This window comes from Salmo salar, chromosome ssa13, assembly GCF_905237065.1.
Source record: "Salmo salar chromosome ssa13, Ssal_v3.1, whole genome shotgun sequence".
Lineage (NCBI taxonomy): Eukaryota > Metazoa > Chordata > Actinopteri > Salmoniformes > Salmonidae > Salmo > Salmo salar.
In genome coordinates this window covers 12,315,399-12,331,469 of record NC_059454.1, presented here as the reverse complement: position 1 = coordinate 12,331,469, position 16,071 = coordinate 12,315,399, and the positions used below count along the sequence as shown (strand labels likewise).

The window sequence follows — 16,071 nt, the reverse complement described above, 5'->3', positions numbered from 1 at the left end:
CAACCTGATTGTAAGAGATGCTCTGAAGGTGATGAAGCCCACTGTGGACAAAGTGAAAGCAGTTGTGGATTACTTCCACAGGAGCACAGTAGGTGCTGAAAAACTAAAGTCTTCACAACTCCAGATGGGGATGCCTGAGTTGAGGCCTAAACAAGACTGCACTACAAGGTGGAATTCAACATTTTATATGTTGAAGCGGTTTCTTGAGTCAAAGCATGCCATCATCTCTACCCTGGCCATTGTCAATGCACCTGTTGATGCTCTGACCCAGAGGAATGGGAGGAGGTGGAGGAGGTGTGCAGAGTCCTGGAACCCTTTGAGCAGGTCACTGTGGAGATCAGTGGAGAGAGGTACAGTAAGCAGTTATTACTACATCATTATTTAATCCAGTATTATATATGTATATGAGCAGTAGTTTGTTTATATACATTAAAAGGTTATACTTTAAATGCAAATGTTTAATAGCATTCTTTTTCATAACAAACCAATGCATTTTAAAATGCATTGTGGTTAAGGTAGAGTATGATTTCATTTAATAATTTAATTAGAATTGTTTTAACACCAATCATAGTCAAACTATCGCAAACTGTTTGACTTAATAAAATATATATAGATATTTTTTTTAAAGAGCCATTTGGAAGCCAAAAGAGCCAGCTCACTGAAAAGAGCTGGAATGCCCATCACTATGTTTGCGAGCAGAGGATCACTGGTTGGAGCCCAGTATGGCAGAACGTTGACTTCGGTTTCACCAGCAACCCTTATTCCCACCATAACCCTACCTCGAGGCTAATGCAACTCCACAGTAGATAACCAGTTGGCATTACTGTAATATCATCTAGGAATAGTTGTTGTTAGGAGCTAGTAACATTAGCATTTCGCTGCACTGCTATAACACCTGCTAAACTATGTACACGACCAATAGCCTTTGATTTGAGCGGAGTACATGTTTGACATTACAAGGATGTAACACTAGGGGGCCTAAGAGTAGCCAATGGCTCTGCGGAGGAGGAATGGAAATATGGAAAATAGCAGCAGGTCAAATGATTCCTAATTTCTACCAGGCAACAGGGTATTGATTCAACGTGAACCACTACCACCAATTTATAAACAGCCAATTATCAATTATTATGCAATATCCGGTGACACTCATCTCCATTAAAAGAATAACAACACAATACATACAATTATAGATCTTTATGTCTGAAAATGTGACATCACAATCAGTTGATGAATCAACCCTGAAAGCAATCATTTACACAGATTATGTAGTGCATAAAATAATATGGGTTCATTATGTCAATGCAAAATCTAATCAGAACACTTTTGCTTCAATTGGAAGCAAACACAGAATGAAAGACAATAGAAATACTGAAGACAATGTTATAACAGAAATACAATTATTCACCATTCTCATGACAATAGATACATTTTAAAAACATGTTTCATTTTAATGTTTTAATGTTGAGTAATCCAGATGTGATCATCTGAAAATCACCTGACCTTGTTTCACTTGAGGAAAATAACTATAAAACAAGACTAGCCTATGTATCAAAGTTGATGAAATATGTTATGGTCGTTTCTGGCTGATAGTCAAAGCTTTTGAAACTTCAGGAGACAACGTTTTAAATCCATTTATATCTAGAAAATCGCACAAAGATAAACATTTATAATAATCATCCGCAGGGCTATTGTCATGAATCTTGTCCTGGAGGCAGAACTGATCTATTTCCTGGTAGATGGGACAGCTGCAAAGTCAAAATGGGCTATATTATAAAAATGTATGGAAACAAAAATGAGCTTTTTGGTCTTCATTTCAGGTTAGGGTTAGGCATTAGGGTTAGCAGTGTGGTTAATGTTAGGGTTCGTTTTTAAATCAGTGTGGTTAGGGTTTGGTTTAACATCCAGTTCTATGACTCTGTGGCTGTACCAGCTAGTGACCACTCTGCAGAGCTGCCTTCATGACAATAAATGCCAACCTGAGTTTTTTCCAAGGTAGACCTGGCCAAGAAGGCAGCTGCTCCTGTATAAACAATAATATAAGAAATAATAACATACTCTCAGAACATTCAATAAAAAAAATACAACACCTGCCTGGTGACCAATGAGACCAATAAGCAATAGACCAATAAGAAAGAGAGAAACCTCTCTGACAATAACAGATCGTTTTTGGTTTTCCCCTCCCCACTCCACTCCCAGACAAATCCAAGCAAAATTCTTGCTTGAGAAATGACTCTTTGCTAAGAAGCTATTTTTGTATCTTTTTGACCATTTGAATTGAAAACAATCACAGTAAGGTTCTTAATTGTTACCCAGAAAAGATTTGATATTGAGATAAAAAAAAAACGGATGCATTTGACCTTAAAACATTTATCCACATCCCACTGTGTTGCTCTCATCCTCACTGCTTCGACAGAGAAGACAGAACATAATCCTTTCATCTTCTGCCTGAATCACTGGCCACTTTAATAATGGAACACTAGTCACTTTAATAATGTTTACATACTGCTTTACTCATCTCATATGTATATACTGTATTCTATTCTACTGTATTTTAGGCAATGCCACTCCGACATTGCTCGTCCTAATATTTATATATTTCTTAACTCCATTCTTTTACTTTAGATTTGTGTGTATTGTTGTGAATTGTAAGATACTACTGACTGTTGGAGCTAGGAACACAAGCATTTCGCTACACCCACAATAACATCTGCTAAACGTGTATGTGACCAATAAAATTTGATTTGAGTAAAGTAAAAACATCTTCAAATGCAGGACTGATATATATATATATATTTAACTAGGTAAGCCAGTTAAGAACAAATTCTTATTTACAATGACAGCCTACACCGGCCAAATCCTAACCCAGATGACACTGAGCCAATTGTGCGACGCCTTATGGGACTCCCAATCACGGCCAGTTGTGATACAGCCTGGAATCTAACCAGGGTGTCTGTAGTGTTGCCTCTAGCACTGAGATGCAGTGCCTTAGACCGCTGTGCCACTCGGGAGCCCAAAGATATTGAAAGACGAAAAAGTAAAAGAACAGTAAAAGCCTGTGGTAGTCACTCTAGCATCTCAGCATGTGAAAATGCATTTGCCCTTGTAAATGAGAACCAATTTTCTAAATACAATATCAGCTGCCTTCTGAAACACTACACCAACACTTGTATTGAAGCTTGATGAAATAGCACGCTTGGCCAACTATAAATGCATGGTACAGATAATTATACATTCAGTATAATATTATAAAACTGGTATTTTTGGTCCTTACTCTGCTTTGGTCCTTACTGTATTATGGTCCATACTGTACTTTGGTCCTCACTGTACTTTGGTCCTCACTGTACTTTGGTCCTCACTGTACTTTGGTCCTCACTGTACTTTGGTCGTTACTGTAGTTTGGTCCTTACTGTAAATTCCCTTCCCAAGTTTCTGTGTCTGTCTCATTCCAAATTGAATGCATCTCATCATCCCTCTTCTCAGCTGCCATTTCTGGGAGACATCTCTCCCACCTCTCCTCTGCCTCATTCCAACACACCTGCCCTGTGCTGTGACCTCACCCACGTCCTCTCCAGCTCCAGCTCAGGGTGTTCGCCCTTCCACCGGAAGAGTCTGAACAGCGCCTGACGTACCTCCCAATTGCGAATGCCAAATATAAGTGGGTTGATGCAGGGAGGCACCATGATGAGGATCAGGAGGGAGATGTGCAGAGTTCCAGCTGACAGCGAGGTCCCAGCCCCGGAGAGGGCAGTCATCATGGCCCCTGTGCCCTCCAGCTCCCACAGAGCATCTGAGGTGATCTTGAGGAACATAGGGAGTAGCTGCAGGAACACCATTCCACAGTAGAAGAGCACAGTGTTGCGTGCCCGAGTGTTCACCGTGTTGAAGGGCACCACAGCGTTGCGGGCGTCCTGGTACATCCGTACATAGGCAAAGAAGTAGCTGAGGAGGCAGAGCAGGGTGAAGATGAAGCCCACCAGCTTGCGGGTGATAGCCGCTGCCCTGGGGAAACCCATGTGGCGTTCCACGGTGTCAGGCTCACATATGAGTCCAGAGGTTGCTCTGCCATACTCCCCTTCCCCCTGATGTAGTAGGGTGAAGTTAATGCAGCCAATGCTGATGGACAAGACCCAGGTGAGGCCGACGGTGAGGCGCAGGCGCAGTGGGGTGAGGATGGACAGGTAATGGATGGCATGGCACACATACAGGTAACGTTCAATGGCCATGAAGGTGATGGTGATGAGGGTGATGAAGATGCAGACGCTGCCGGTGAAATACTGGAGGAGGCACAAGGTGTTAAAGTTCATTGTGCTTCTCTGCAGTAAGCAGTGGGTCACGAAGGGGCCCAAATTGATGGTTTGCACCATGTCACTCAGAATCAAGTTCTTCAACAGGGCGTAGCGTGGCTCCCAAGACAGGTCCTCCGAGTGTCCCAGTCCCAGCAAAGTGAATCCGTTCACAGCCAAAGAGAGGATTGTGAGCATCAAGAACACAAAAACCAGCACATTCACTACTGCATCAAATGGCATTATGAACAAAAAGAGGCAGCCTCCGAGGTCGAAGTTGCGGTTGTCTTCTTCCGTTCCGTTCTCAAAAGTATGAGCAACGCATGGACCCGTGCGGTTTAACACCTGAGTGGAATTCATGATGAACTTATGAGCCATGGTCGAGCCGAGCGCATGGCTTTACACTTTTATACTCTCTCTCGCTCCCTCTCGCTCTCTCTCGCTCTCTCTCGCTCTAGAAGGGTGCTGAGACTGTGTTACACACTGTGGTACGAAAAAATCCACTTGTTGAATCAGTGGTTGCAGACTTTCATGTTATCTGTTGCTAAATTTGCTTACAGTCACTACATGTTTAAATGTATATTTTATGTACACTTTATTTTGGTTATTCATTTATATTTGTTGGTATGACAATAAATAATGACAGTAAAAATAGCCAAATAGTCATCATCACCTTCATCTTCCTCACCTTCATCATCCTTGTAATTGACATTGTCATTGTCGACTAGTTTTCTATATAAAAAAATATATATTTAATGTAATTGTGTTAAATAGTTTTCCTTCCAATAAATGGTAATTAAGTATGTTAAAAAGCAGATTTTCTGTGTTGGAATGGTGAAGGCTTGCCCCAATAACAGAATGGTGTGGGAGTATATCGGTCATTAAAATATGAATGCGAGTAGACCTCTGATTGGCGAGAGGATGACGTCATCCTCTATGAGGAAATAGCAAGCATTTTTTAAATGGTCTATTCGAGATAGAAGTTTGAGGTGTTTTTTTAAGTGTTTTTTCTCAAATGTATGCTTTGGCCACAAATGTGAGTAAACGATGAGTCAACAACACTATTTGGATATGAGTTAACAGAATATGAGATTTTCACTGAACAGTTCCTTTAATAATGACTTAATTATATTTAATATATTTGGTTATAAATAGAAGATTGAGTATCCTAAATCACCTGTCTGTCACGCCCTGACCTGAGAGAGCCTTTTTATGTCTCTATTTAGGTTTGGTCAGGGTGTGATTTGGGTGGGCATTCTATGTCCTTTTTTCTATGTTTTTGTATTTCTTTGTTTTGGCCTGGTATGGCTCTCAATCAGGGACAGCTGTACATCGTTGTTGCTGATTGGGAGCCATACTTTGGCAGCCTGTTTTCTTTTGGGGTTTTATGGGTATTTGTTTTCTGTCTTGTGTTTTTCACCTGACAGAACTGTTGGCTTTCGTTTTTGTTTCTTTGTTTAAGTGTTTCGTCATTTATAATAAATTATGACCACTTACCACGCTGCATCTTGCTCCCCTCTTTCAGACGATCGTTACACTGTCACTCACATCTGTGGTATTACATTACATTACATTTAAGTCATTTAGCAGACGCTCTTATCCAGAGCGACTTACAAATTGGTGCATTCACCTTATGATATCCAGTGGAACAACCACTTTACAATAGTGCATCTAAATCTTTTAAGGGGGGGGGGGTTAGTATTAACTGACCCTGTATATAGTATGGTATTGAACTGACCCTGTATATAGTGTGCTATTGAACTGACCCTGTATATAGTGTGGTATTGAACTGACCCTGTATATAGTATGCTATTGAACTGACCCTGTAAATAGTGTGGTATTGAACTGACCCTGTATATAGTATGGTATTGAACTGACCCTGTATATAGTGTGGTATTGAACTGACCCTGTATATAGTATGGTATTGAACTGACCCTGTATATAGTGTGATATTGAACTGACCCTGTATATAGTATGGTATTAACTGACCCTGTATATAGTGTGGTATTGAACTGACCCTGTATATAGTATGGTAATGAACTGACCCTGTATATAGTATGGTATTAACTGACCCTGTATATAGTGTGATATTGAACTGACCCTGTATATAGTATGGTATTGAACTGACCCTGTATATAGTGTGATATTGAACTGACCCTGTATATAGTATGGTATTGAACTGACCCTGTATATAGTATGGTATTGAACTGACCCTGTATATAGTATGGTATTGAACTGACCCTGTATATAGTGTGATATTGAACTGACCCTGTATATAGTGTGGTATTGAACTGACCCTATATATAGTATGCTATTGAACTGACCCTGTAAATAGTGTGGTATTGAACTGACCCTGTATATAGTATGGTATTGAACTGACCCTGTAAATAGTGTGGTATTGAACTGACCCTGTATATAGTATGGTATTGAACTGACCCTGTATATAGTATGGTATTGAACTGACCCTGTATATAGCATGGTATTGAACTGACCCTGTATATAGTGTGATATTGAACTGACCCTGTATATAGTATGATATTGAACTGACCCTGTATATAGTATGGTATTGAACTGACCCTGTATATAGTATGGTATTAACTGACCCTGTAAATAGTGTGGTATTGAACTGACCCTGTATATAGTATGGTATTGAACTAACCCTGTATATAGTGTGATATTGAACTGACCCTGTATATAGTGTGGTATTGAACTGACCCTTTATATAGTGTGATATTGAACTGACCCTGTATATAGTATGGTATTGAACTGACCCTGTATATAGTGTGGTATTGAACTGACCCTGTATATAGTATGATATTGAACTGACCCTGTATATAGTATGGTATTGAACTGACCCTGTATATAGTGTGGTATTGAACTGACCCTGTATATAGTGTGGTATTGAACTGACCCTTTATATAGTGTGGTATTGAACTGACCCTGTATATAGTGTGATATTGAACTGACCCTGTATATAGTGTGATATTGAACTGACCCTGTATATAGTATGGTATTGAACTGACCCTGTATATAGTATGGTATTGAACTGACCCTGTATATAGTATGGTATTGAACTGACCCTGTATATAGTATGATATTGAACTGACCCTGTATATAGTATGATATTGAACTGACCCTGTATATAGTATGGTATTGAACTGACCCTGTATATAGTGTGATATTGAACTGACCCTGTATATAGTGTGATATTGAACTGACCCTGTATATAGTATGATATTGAACTGACCCTGTATATAGTATTCTTACTTACTTAGTTATTATGTTCTTCATATGTCTTCTTATTTCTCATGTATTTTGTCTAATATTACATTGTCATTGATTACTGCATTGTTGGGTTTTGAGTTTGCAAGAAAAGCATTTCACCGTACAAGCGCATGTGATATTAAAACTTGAAACTTGTTCAATGTTTCTTTTGGAATAAAAAAATAAATAGTAATATTTAAACAAGAGTTCAGTTCATGTTTACCTTAAAATGAGGGACAAATGTAAATGAATCACTAATCACATTAAAATAATGAATCATCTTCAAAGCAACAAAAATTACTAGGGCTTTACAATGATGGTGAAAACTTTTTGGGGTTAAGAGGGTTCAAAACTTCCATGTCCCACATGATGTGGGACATTTTAACACACATATTTATGTAACTTTATCAAGTCTTTATTCATATAAAAAAAATGATTTATAGAATTTTCCATGTGGTTTATTTTAAAGGGCACTTCATTTAACATAACAGGCTTTTAAAATGCAGTATTGGTGAACAATTCCAACATATCAAAGGAATGTAAAAGGCACTGTATTAGTGGAACGATCCAATTCACATAAATTGATTTCTTCCAACATTGAAATTAATGCCTCGAAATAATATGAGATGTTTATTTTATATCTCCACCAAACACCAAGCAATGCAGGTGTCGAAGCACGGTGGCTAGGAAAAACTCCCTAGAAAGGCCAAAACCTAGGAAGAAACCTAGAGAGGAACCAGGCTATGAGGGGTGGCCAGTCCTCTTCTGGCTGTGCCGGGTGGAGATTATAACAGAACATGGCCAAGATGTTCAAATGTTCATAAATGACCAGCATTATCAAATAATAATAATCACAGTAGTTGTCGAGGGTGCAACAGGTCAGCACCTCAGGAGTAAATGTCAGTTGGCTTTTCAGAGCCGATCATTGAGAGTATCTCTACCGCTTCTGCTGTCTCTAGAGAGTTGAAAACAGCAGGTCCGGGACAGGTAGCACGTCCGGTGAACAGGTCAGGGTTCCATAGCCGCAGGCAGAACAGTTGAAACTGGAGCAGCAGCACGGCCAGGTGGCCTGGGGACAGCAAGGAGTCATCAGGCCAGGTAGTCCCGAGGCATGGTCCTAGGGCTCAGGTCCTCCGAGAGAGAGAAAGAAAGAGAGAATTAGAGAGGGCATACTTAAATTCACACAGGACACCGGATAAGACAGGAGAAATACTCCAGATATAACAGACTGACCCTAGCCCCCCGACACATAAACTACTGCAGCATAAATACTGGAGGCTGAGACAAGAGGGGTCGGGAGACACTGCGACCCCATCCGACAATACCCCCGGACAGGGCCAAACAGGCAGGATATAACCCCACCCACTTTGCCAAAGCACAGCCCCCACACCACTAGAGGGAAAACTTCAACCACCAACTTACCATCCTGAGACAAGGCCGAGTATAGCCCACAAAGATCTCCACCACGGCACAACCCAAGGGGGGGCACCAACCCGGACTATCTGTCTCCAGGACTATCTGTGGGGACTATACCCTGGTGGCTCAGACCAGTCATTGCAATGCAGGGATCAGTCTGGCCCCAGTCTGCTTACCCTGATGAGGTCATGTTGGCTCAGAGGGTTATGGGTAGGTTAGGTAGGCTACTACCCTGGTTTTACATCACACTTTACATCTTTTCCAAATCTGGAATTAATGTTATGCAAATGTTACATGACATTTTTTTTTATATAAAAGCTGATATATTGAACGGAATTTCAGGATTTTTTTTTTTAAACGTATTCCTCTACAGAGAATATTCTACACATTTTCTTTACGCTGATCTGTAAAGCCATCCACGTATCCTACCAATCCATGGATCTGCTTTTCTCGCAAAGAAACATATGGTGAGCGACTCAACAAGAAAGAAACCCAGCTGTAGGTACAAAAAACAACTCCTCCACACATTATAATGATGGATTTGATACAGTATATTGTCACTTCTAGTCCTACTCTTTGCCCTGCTGCTTATAAATACAACAGAGACTCCTGCGGGGGGGGTCTATGCGTAAGTCCACTAAACCGTCTCCTATAGGGACGTGAGAAATGGATGGATGGGAGGAGTACACATGCCTCCTCTAGCCTTATTTAGTTTGTAACTTCATGTGACAGGACTGGCGGAGCTTCCAGCTGCTTTTCTTGGGAATGTCCAAGAATAGAGTGAGGAAAAGAGGAGGAGGTGGAGGGGGAGGGGTTAAGGGAAGGAGAGAAAGAGTGAAGCAGAGGCAGGGTGAAGGCCTAGGGATCAGCTGGTTCCATCTGTCAAGGATAGATTAGACATTTGGACAAGCAGAGGTGACATCAGTGGTCCAAAGGGAGGCAGAGAGAGGAAGCAGAGAGGAAGGAGAGAGGAGGGAGAGAGGAAAGAGAGAGGAGGGAGAGAGGAAAGAGAGAGGAGGGAGAGAGGAGGGAGAGAGGACAGAGAGAGGAATGAGAGAGGAGGGAGAGAGGAAGGAGGGAGGAAAGAGAGAGGAAGGAGAGAGGAAGGAGAGAGGGATGAGAGAGGAAGAAGAGAGGAGGGAGAGAGGAGAGAGCAGGAAGAAGAGAGGAAGGAGATAGGAAGAAGAGAGGACGGAGAGAGGAAGAAGAGAGGAGGGAGAGAGCAGGAAGAAGAGAGGAAGGAGAGAGGAAGGAGAGAGGACGGAGAGAGGAAGAAGAGAGGAGGGAGAGAGCAGGAAGAACAGAGGAAGGAGAGAGGAAGGAGAGAGGACGGAAAGAGGAAGAAGAGAGGAGGGAGAGAGCAGGAAGAAGAGAGGAAGGAGAGAGGAAGGAGAGAGGAGAGAGCAGGAAGAAGAGAGGAAGGAGATAGGAAGAAGAGAGGACGGAGAGAGGAAGAAGAGAGGAGGGAGAGAGACGGAAGATGAGAGGAAGGAGAGAGGAAGGAGAGAGGACGGAGAGAGGAAGAAGAGAGGAGGGAGAGAGCAGGAAGAACAGAGGAAGGAGAGAGGAAGGAGAGAGGACGGAAAGAGGAAGAAGAGAGGAGGGAGAGAGCAGGAAGAAGAGAGGAAGGAGAGAGGAAGGAGAGAGGAGGGGATGTGTTAGCTGAGCGCTCTCCTTGGTATGAGAGGAAGGGGAGATAGATTGACTGCTACTTACGAGGTGCCACTGCAGTTGGGGTGGATGATTAGGGGCCAGCCAGAATGGTGTGTTGTTACACTTTGGGTAGCTCAAAGTCCGTGATGACAGATAACAGAATCTGCATTGAGTACGCCAAGACCTTGGTTTCCCTAACTATATTATACAGTAGTATACCGCATACTTCTGAACCGCACTGCGCAAGCAATAGAAACGTAGATAAAGACTTTCAAATGTGGAATTTACCATTTTCTGACTTTCACTTTCATGCACAGATTAAGATCATTTTCCCAATATTAAGGCATTCCTATGCAACGCACAAAGCATTTCTGGACAAATTGACTTATTTTAATGGATGGTGATTTTTTTTACATGATGAGGCTGTTCAAATGTGTTACTGGATTCAGCCAGGGACCCTCTTGTGTCTGCACTGAACTCTGACTGACGCCATGGATAAGGTTATGGAGTGGTTACATTTACTGTAATGTATGTCTGTGGTTGAATCATGTCAGGATATTATGTCCATTTAAGGCATGTGCAAATTGACTTATCCTTGTAATAAAGAAAGGACTTATTTTATAGTATTAGATTTGGCCTCAAATTCAGTTGTGGTTCTCTGTACTATGCTTTCATTTTGTGATGTAAATCACTTTTTTTTTAAATACTTTAAAGTACTAGACTGAAAACATTATACACACACCATGTGTAGTGTTGGTCCCATGAAACATGAGCTGAAATAAAAGATCCCAGACATTTTCCATACGCACAAAAAAAGCTTATCTCTCTCAAATGTTGTGCACAAATTTGTTTACATCCCGGTTAGTGAGCATTTCTCCTTTGCCAAGATAATCCATCCACCTGACAGGTATGGCATATCAAGAAGCTGATTAACCTGTCTGGGCTAGGGGGCAGTATTTTCACGGCCGGATAAAAAACGTACCCGATTTAAACTGGTTACTACTCTTTCCCAGAAACGAGAATATGCATATTATTAGTAGATTTGGATAGAAAACACTCTGAAGTTTCTAAAAATGTTTGAATGGTGTCTGTGAGTATAACAGAACTCATATGGCAGGCAAAAACCTGAGAAAATTCCAAGCAGGAAGTGGCCTGTCTGCGAATTTGTAATTCTCCATTTGCTTCTCTATCGAAACTACAATGCCCGTGGGGTTATGTAGCACTTTCTAAGGCTTCCATTGGCTCTCTAAAGCGTTCAGAAAGCGGATTGAGGCGTCTCCTGTCTCTGGGCAGATAATAGGAGCACAGTTTGTCAGTGGACTGCCTGGTGACTAAGAGATTGGAAATGCGCGTTCACGAGACCTCGCCATTTTTTCTCTTCCTTTTTGAATGAATACAGCATTGTCCGGTTGGAATATTATCGCTATTTTGTGAGAAAAATACCATAAAAATTGATTTTAAACAGCATTTGACATGCTTCTAAGTACGGTAATGGAACATTTTGAAATTTTTTGTCTCGAAATGCGCTCGCGTGTTACCCTTTGGATAGTGACCTGAACGCACGAACAAAACGGAGGTATTTGCACATAACTATGGATTATTTGGAACAAAAACAACATTTGTTGTGGAAGTAGCAGTCCTGGGAGTGCATTCTGACGAAGAACAGCAAAGGAAATCCAATTTTTCTAATACTAATTCTGAGTTTAGTGAGCCCCGAACTTGGCGGGTGTCAAAATAGCTAGCCGTGATGGCTGAGCTATGTACTCAGAATATTGAAAAATGTGCTTTCGCCGAAAAGCTATTTTAAAATCTGACAGAGATTGCATAAAGGAGTTCTGTATCTATAATTCTTAAAATAATTGTTATGTATTTTGTCAACGTTTATGATGAGTAATTTTGTAAATTCACCAGAAGTTTTTGGTGGGAATACATGTTCTGAACACCACACGCCAATGTAAAAAGCTTACTTGCATGAGGCTATTTCCACAAGAAATGTTGTTTTTGTTCCAAATAATCCATAGTTATGTCCAAATACCTCCGTTTTGTTTGTGCGTTCAGGTCACTATCCAAAGGGTAACGCGCGAGCGCATTTCGAGACAAAAAGAAAAAAAAAGACTTAGAAGCATTTTCTCATAAAATAGCGATAATATTCCAACCGGACAATAGTGTATTCATTCAAGGAGGAAAAGAAAAAACAGTGTGCTCGCGGGAACGCACATATCCAATCTCTTTGTCCTCAGGCAGACCACTGAGAAACTGAGCTACTATACTCTGCCCAGAGACAGGAGAAGGCTCAATCTGCTTTCTGAAGGCTTTAGACAGCCAATGGAAGCCTTAAAAATTGCAACGTAACCCCACAGATACTGTGATTCGAAAGAGAATCAAAAGAAGAACTACAATTCTCAGACAGTCCACTTCCTGCTTGGAATTTTCTCAGGTTTTTGCCTACCATATGAGTTCTGTTATACTCACAGACACCATTCAAACAGTTTTAGAAACTTCAGAGTGTTTTCTATCCAAATCTACTAATAATATGCATATTCTCGTTTCTGGGCAAGAGTAGTAACCAGTTTAAATCGGGTAAGTTTTTTCATCCGGACGTGAAAATACTGCCCCCTATCCTAAACAGGCTAGGGATGACGTTGTGCGACGAAACATCGGACCCTATTCATTTTCAATGGAAGGAAAGCGATGAGAGGTAGAACGGGCAGGGGATTGTTGGGCGATTCCAGCATGGGCGAGGGCGTGTGAACAGGGTGGGACTAAAGAGCTTTATGCAAATGGTTGCAATATTATGACGTGATTGACCAATTGAAGCTCACCATAGCTTCCAGACCCTACTGGATTGGTTGTTCATACCTAGCACACTACCAAGCATGCTGTCGGCTTGCTAGCACCCACATGACGAGCAAAGCTAGCGTGGTTAGGCAAAGTATCGCTGTACAGTCAATCATGGCCGTAAGGTTGCGTTTACATAGGCAGTTTAATTCAGATCTTTTGCCAATTTTTTGGCATGTGTGAACAGCAAAAAATCAGATATGGATCACATGTAAAACTGAGTGTGGACAGTAAGAAAAAAAAGGGATATAGAAAAAAACATCTCATTTGGGTGTAAACACAGCCTTCTGTCCTTCATACTGCAAGCAGAGACATGGAAATGGTATCCACGAGTTCATCTGACTCTGAGAAAAATGTCAAACGAAAATACGGCTTAAAGGGATAGCTGAACCCAATTACAAAATGACAAATTGGTTTCCTTACCCTGTAAGCAATTTAACGTCAAAGTATGACCATGCTTTGGTTTAGTTTCCCTGGCACTGTTTCCACATGCTAACGTTTTAGCATTTGTGGTACAAATCCCATTCCGAGTCATGGGATCGATATTAGCATTTTTCGCACATCATGTCCAAATCATATGAAAGTATTTAACATTGATTGTGAAGCTCAACAAAGTCACTTGTAGATGATGTGGACATAATCTTGCAGTATCCCATGAACAACTACAGAAAACTGTTTTATTTTTTAATGAATGCTAGTCTGTGTCACATGTCATCACTGAAATTGATCTGACAGGTGGATCGGATTTGTCCCTCACTTCCCACTGTGTTTCTCTGTTTGACAGTGTGCTCTGCATCGGTCTGTTTACAGGAAGTCATGACATCTAAAGAGACAGTAATAGATGCCTGGGTCATTCCATGAAATAAAGTACATTTTGTAATGCAACATTGTAAAAAAACATTTTTAAAGAGCTCGTTCAACTTAATAAAAATAAAGAAATCCGATCTCAAGGGGTCAAAAAAAAGACAATTGTCAGTGCCAATGAAGTGTCATTAAAGTAACCGGGTTGACCGTAACAGGGTTGAGGTTTTCATCTTAAATCAGCCATAAATCCCCTTGTGACGGGGGAATGGAAGCTTGCTTAGCGAGTACCATTTCCTCCCGATTCGGCCATACCTGCCGCGAACTCAGGACCTCTGCCTTGCTAGCAGACGTGACCGCCTTCCTGAAGAACCTTACCAGTCCGTGCCAAGCAAAAAGCTAGCTATTCACTGGCTATTCGCTGGCGTAAGTGGGGACACTTCAGGCTGAGGAGTAAGTTTCACACATCCCCATGGCGATACACAAGATTAACAAACAAAATGTAACTGTTAAAACACTTCTAGCCTAGCTATCTATGGGTAACAGGGTTGACGTGTTATGCTTGACACACTAAGTTTTCCACCACAAAACACCAGAAAATGTCCAAAAAGAGTACAACCAGCTCAGCTGCTTTTACACTATGATTTGACTAGTAGATGTTCAATTTTTCTTTTGTAAAATATATTTTTTAAAGGAATAGTTCAGTTCACATAACAGGTTTGACCTTAAAATCAGGTGCAGATGTAAATTAATCACTAATCACATGATATAAATAATAATGTTCTGAAATGACTTTGTCAGAGCAAAAATAAAGCTTGGGCTTTACAATGATGGTGAAAACATGAAGACATTTTGGGGCTGAGTGATTTAAAAATCTTCCAAGAAGTTGGAAATACTTGATGAGGGTCATGCTGATTCTTGACACTTAGCAAATTTTTATTCATATATATAAGTCGTAAGTCTGATTACGATTGCCAGTCTATAACACACACCAATGGGCCTTGGGAACAGATACTGTATATTTGCAAAGCCAACGAAACTCAAGATCTTGAAGGATTACTATGAGAGAAACCTGATCGGGCATGGAGAGCCAATGAAGTGGATCGGGAGATTAGTGGCTGACAAGGTCACTCCTTGTGATTGGTCTGTAAGAACAGCCAAAGAGCAAGCAGCGAGAGAAAGATAGAACACAAACACACAGACACGAAACTGATATCTACAGTTAAATTTAAAATATCAAGATATAAAAGTCTTCAAAAAGTAGTTGTTGACTTCTATGTTCTTGTATAATTAGATGGGTTTGATATCCTTGTTGAGACCTATGATCTGTCTGCGTTTTGGCGTTTCTCAATGAGGAGAAAAAGAGATCGGTGGGATAGTTGATTTGATGGCACCGTTGTGCGATGAGAGATCATAACTTCATGTGCATGTCGTTTACAGATGTCACAAGTCCCAAGGCCGTGAGTATAGTGAAGAGTGCAGACTGAGTGAAGACATAAAATCCTTCCCCCTCATGTCCAGCCCATCCCACATACAACCCAAGGCTAGTGCATGTGTATGTGTGTATGTACATGCTTGTGTGTGTGTGTGTGTGTGTGTGTGTGTGTGTGTGTGTGTGTGTGTGTGTGTGTGTGTGTGTGTGTGTGTGTGTGTGTGTGTGTGTGTGTGTGTGTGTGTGTGTGTGTGTGTGTGTGTGTGTGTGTGTGTGTGACAGACAGTGTCCATCTGCTGTTAGATGGTCAATTGAACACTTGCCATAGTAAATGTCATTGAGACTGCTACTCTTGTCCTTTAGCTAAATATGGAGGGAGCTTAA

The 16,071-nt window shown here is 41.0% G+C and overlaps 1 protein-coding gene across 1 annotated transcript; it reads right to left on the bottom strand.

The window, feature by feature from the left end:
* Positions 1-3,521: 3,521 nt before the first annotated feature.
* Positions 3,522-4,661, bottom strand: LOC106566483 (olfactory receptor 2G3). The gene has a single exon (XM_014134555.2). It carries the CDS (start codon positions 4,659-4,661, stop codon positions 3,522-3,524), a length of 1,140 nt encoding a protein of 379 aa, XP_013990030.2.
* Positions 4,662-16,071: the final 11,410 nt, after the last annotated feature.

Bases quoted from the DNA above. Each gene is read 5' to 3' on its own strand.
- LOC106566483 (XM_014134555.2), bottom strand. From the start codon at position 4,661: ATGGCTCATAAGTTCATCATGAATTCCACTCAGGTGTTAAACCGCACG.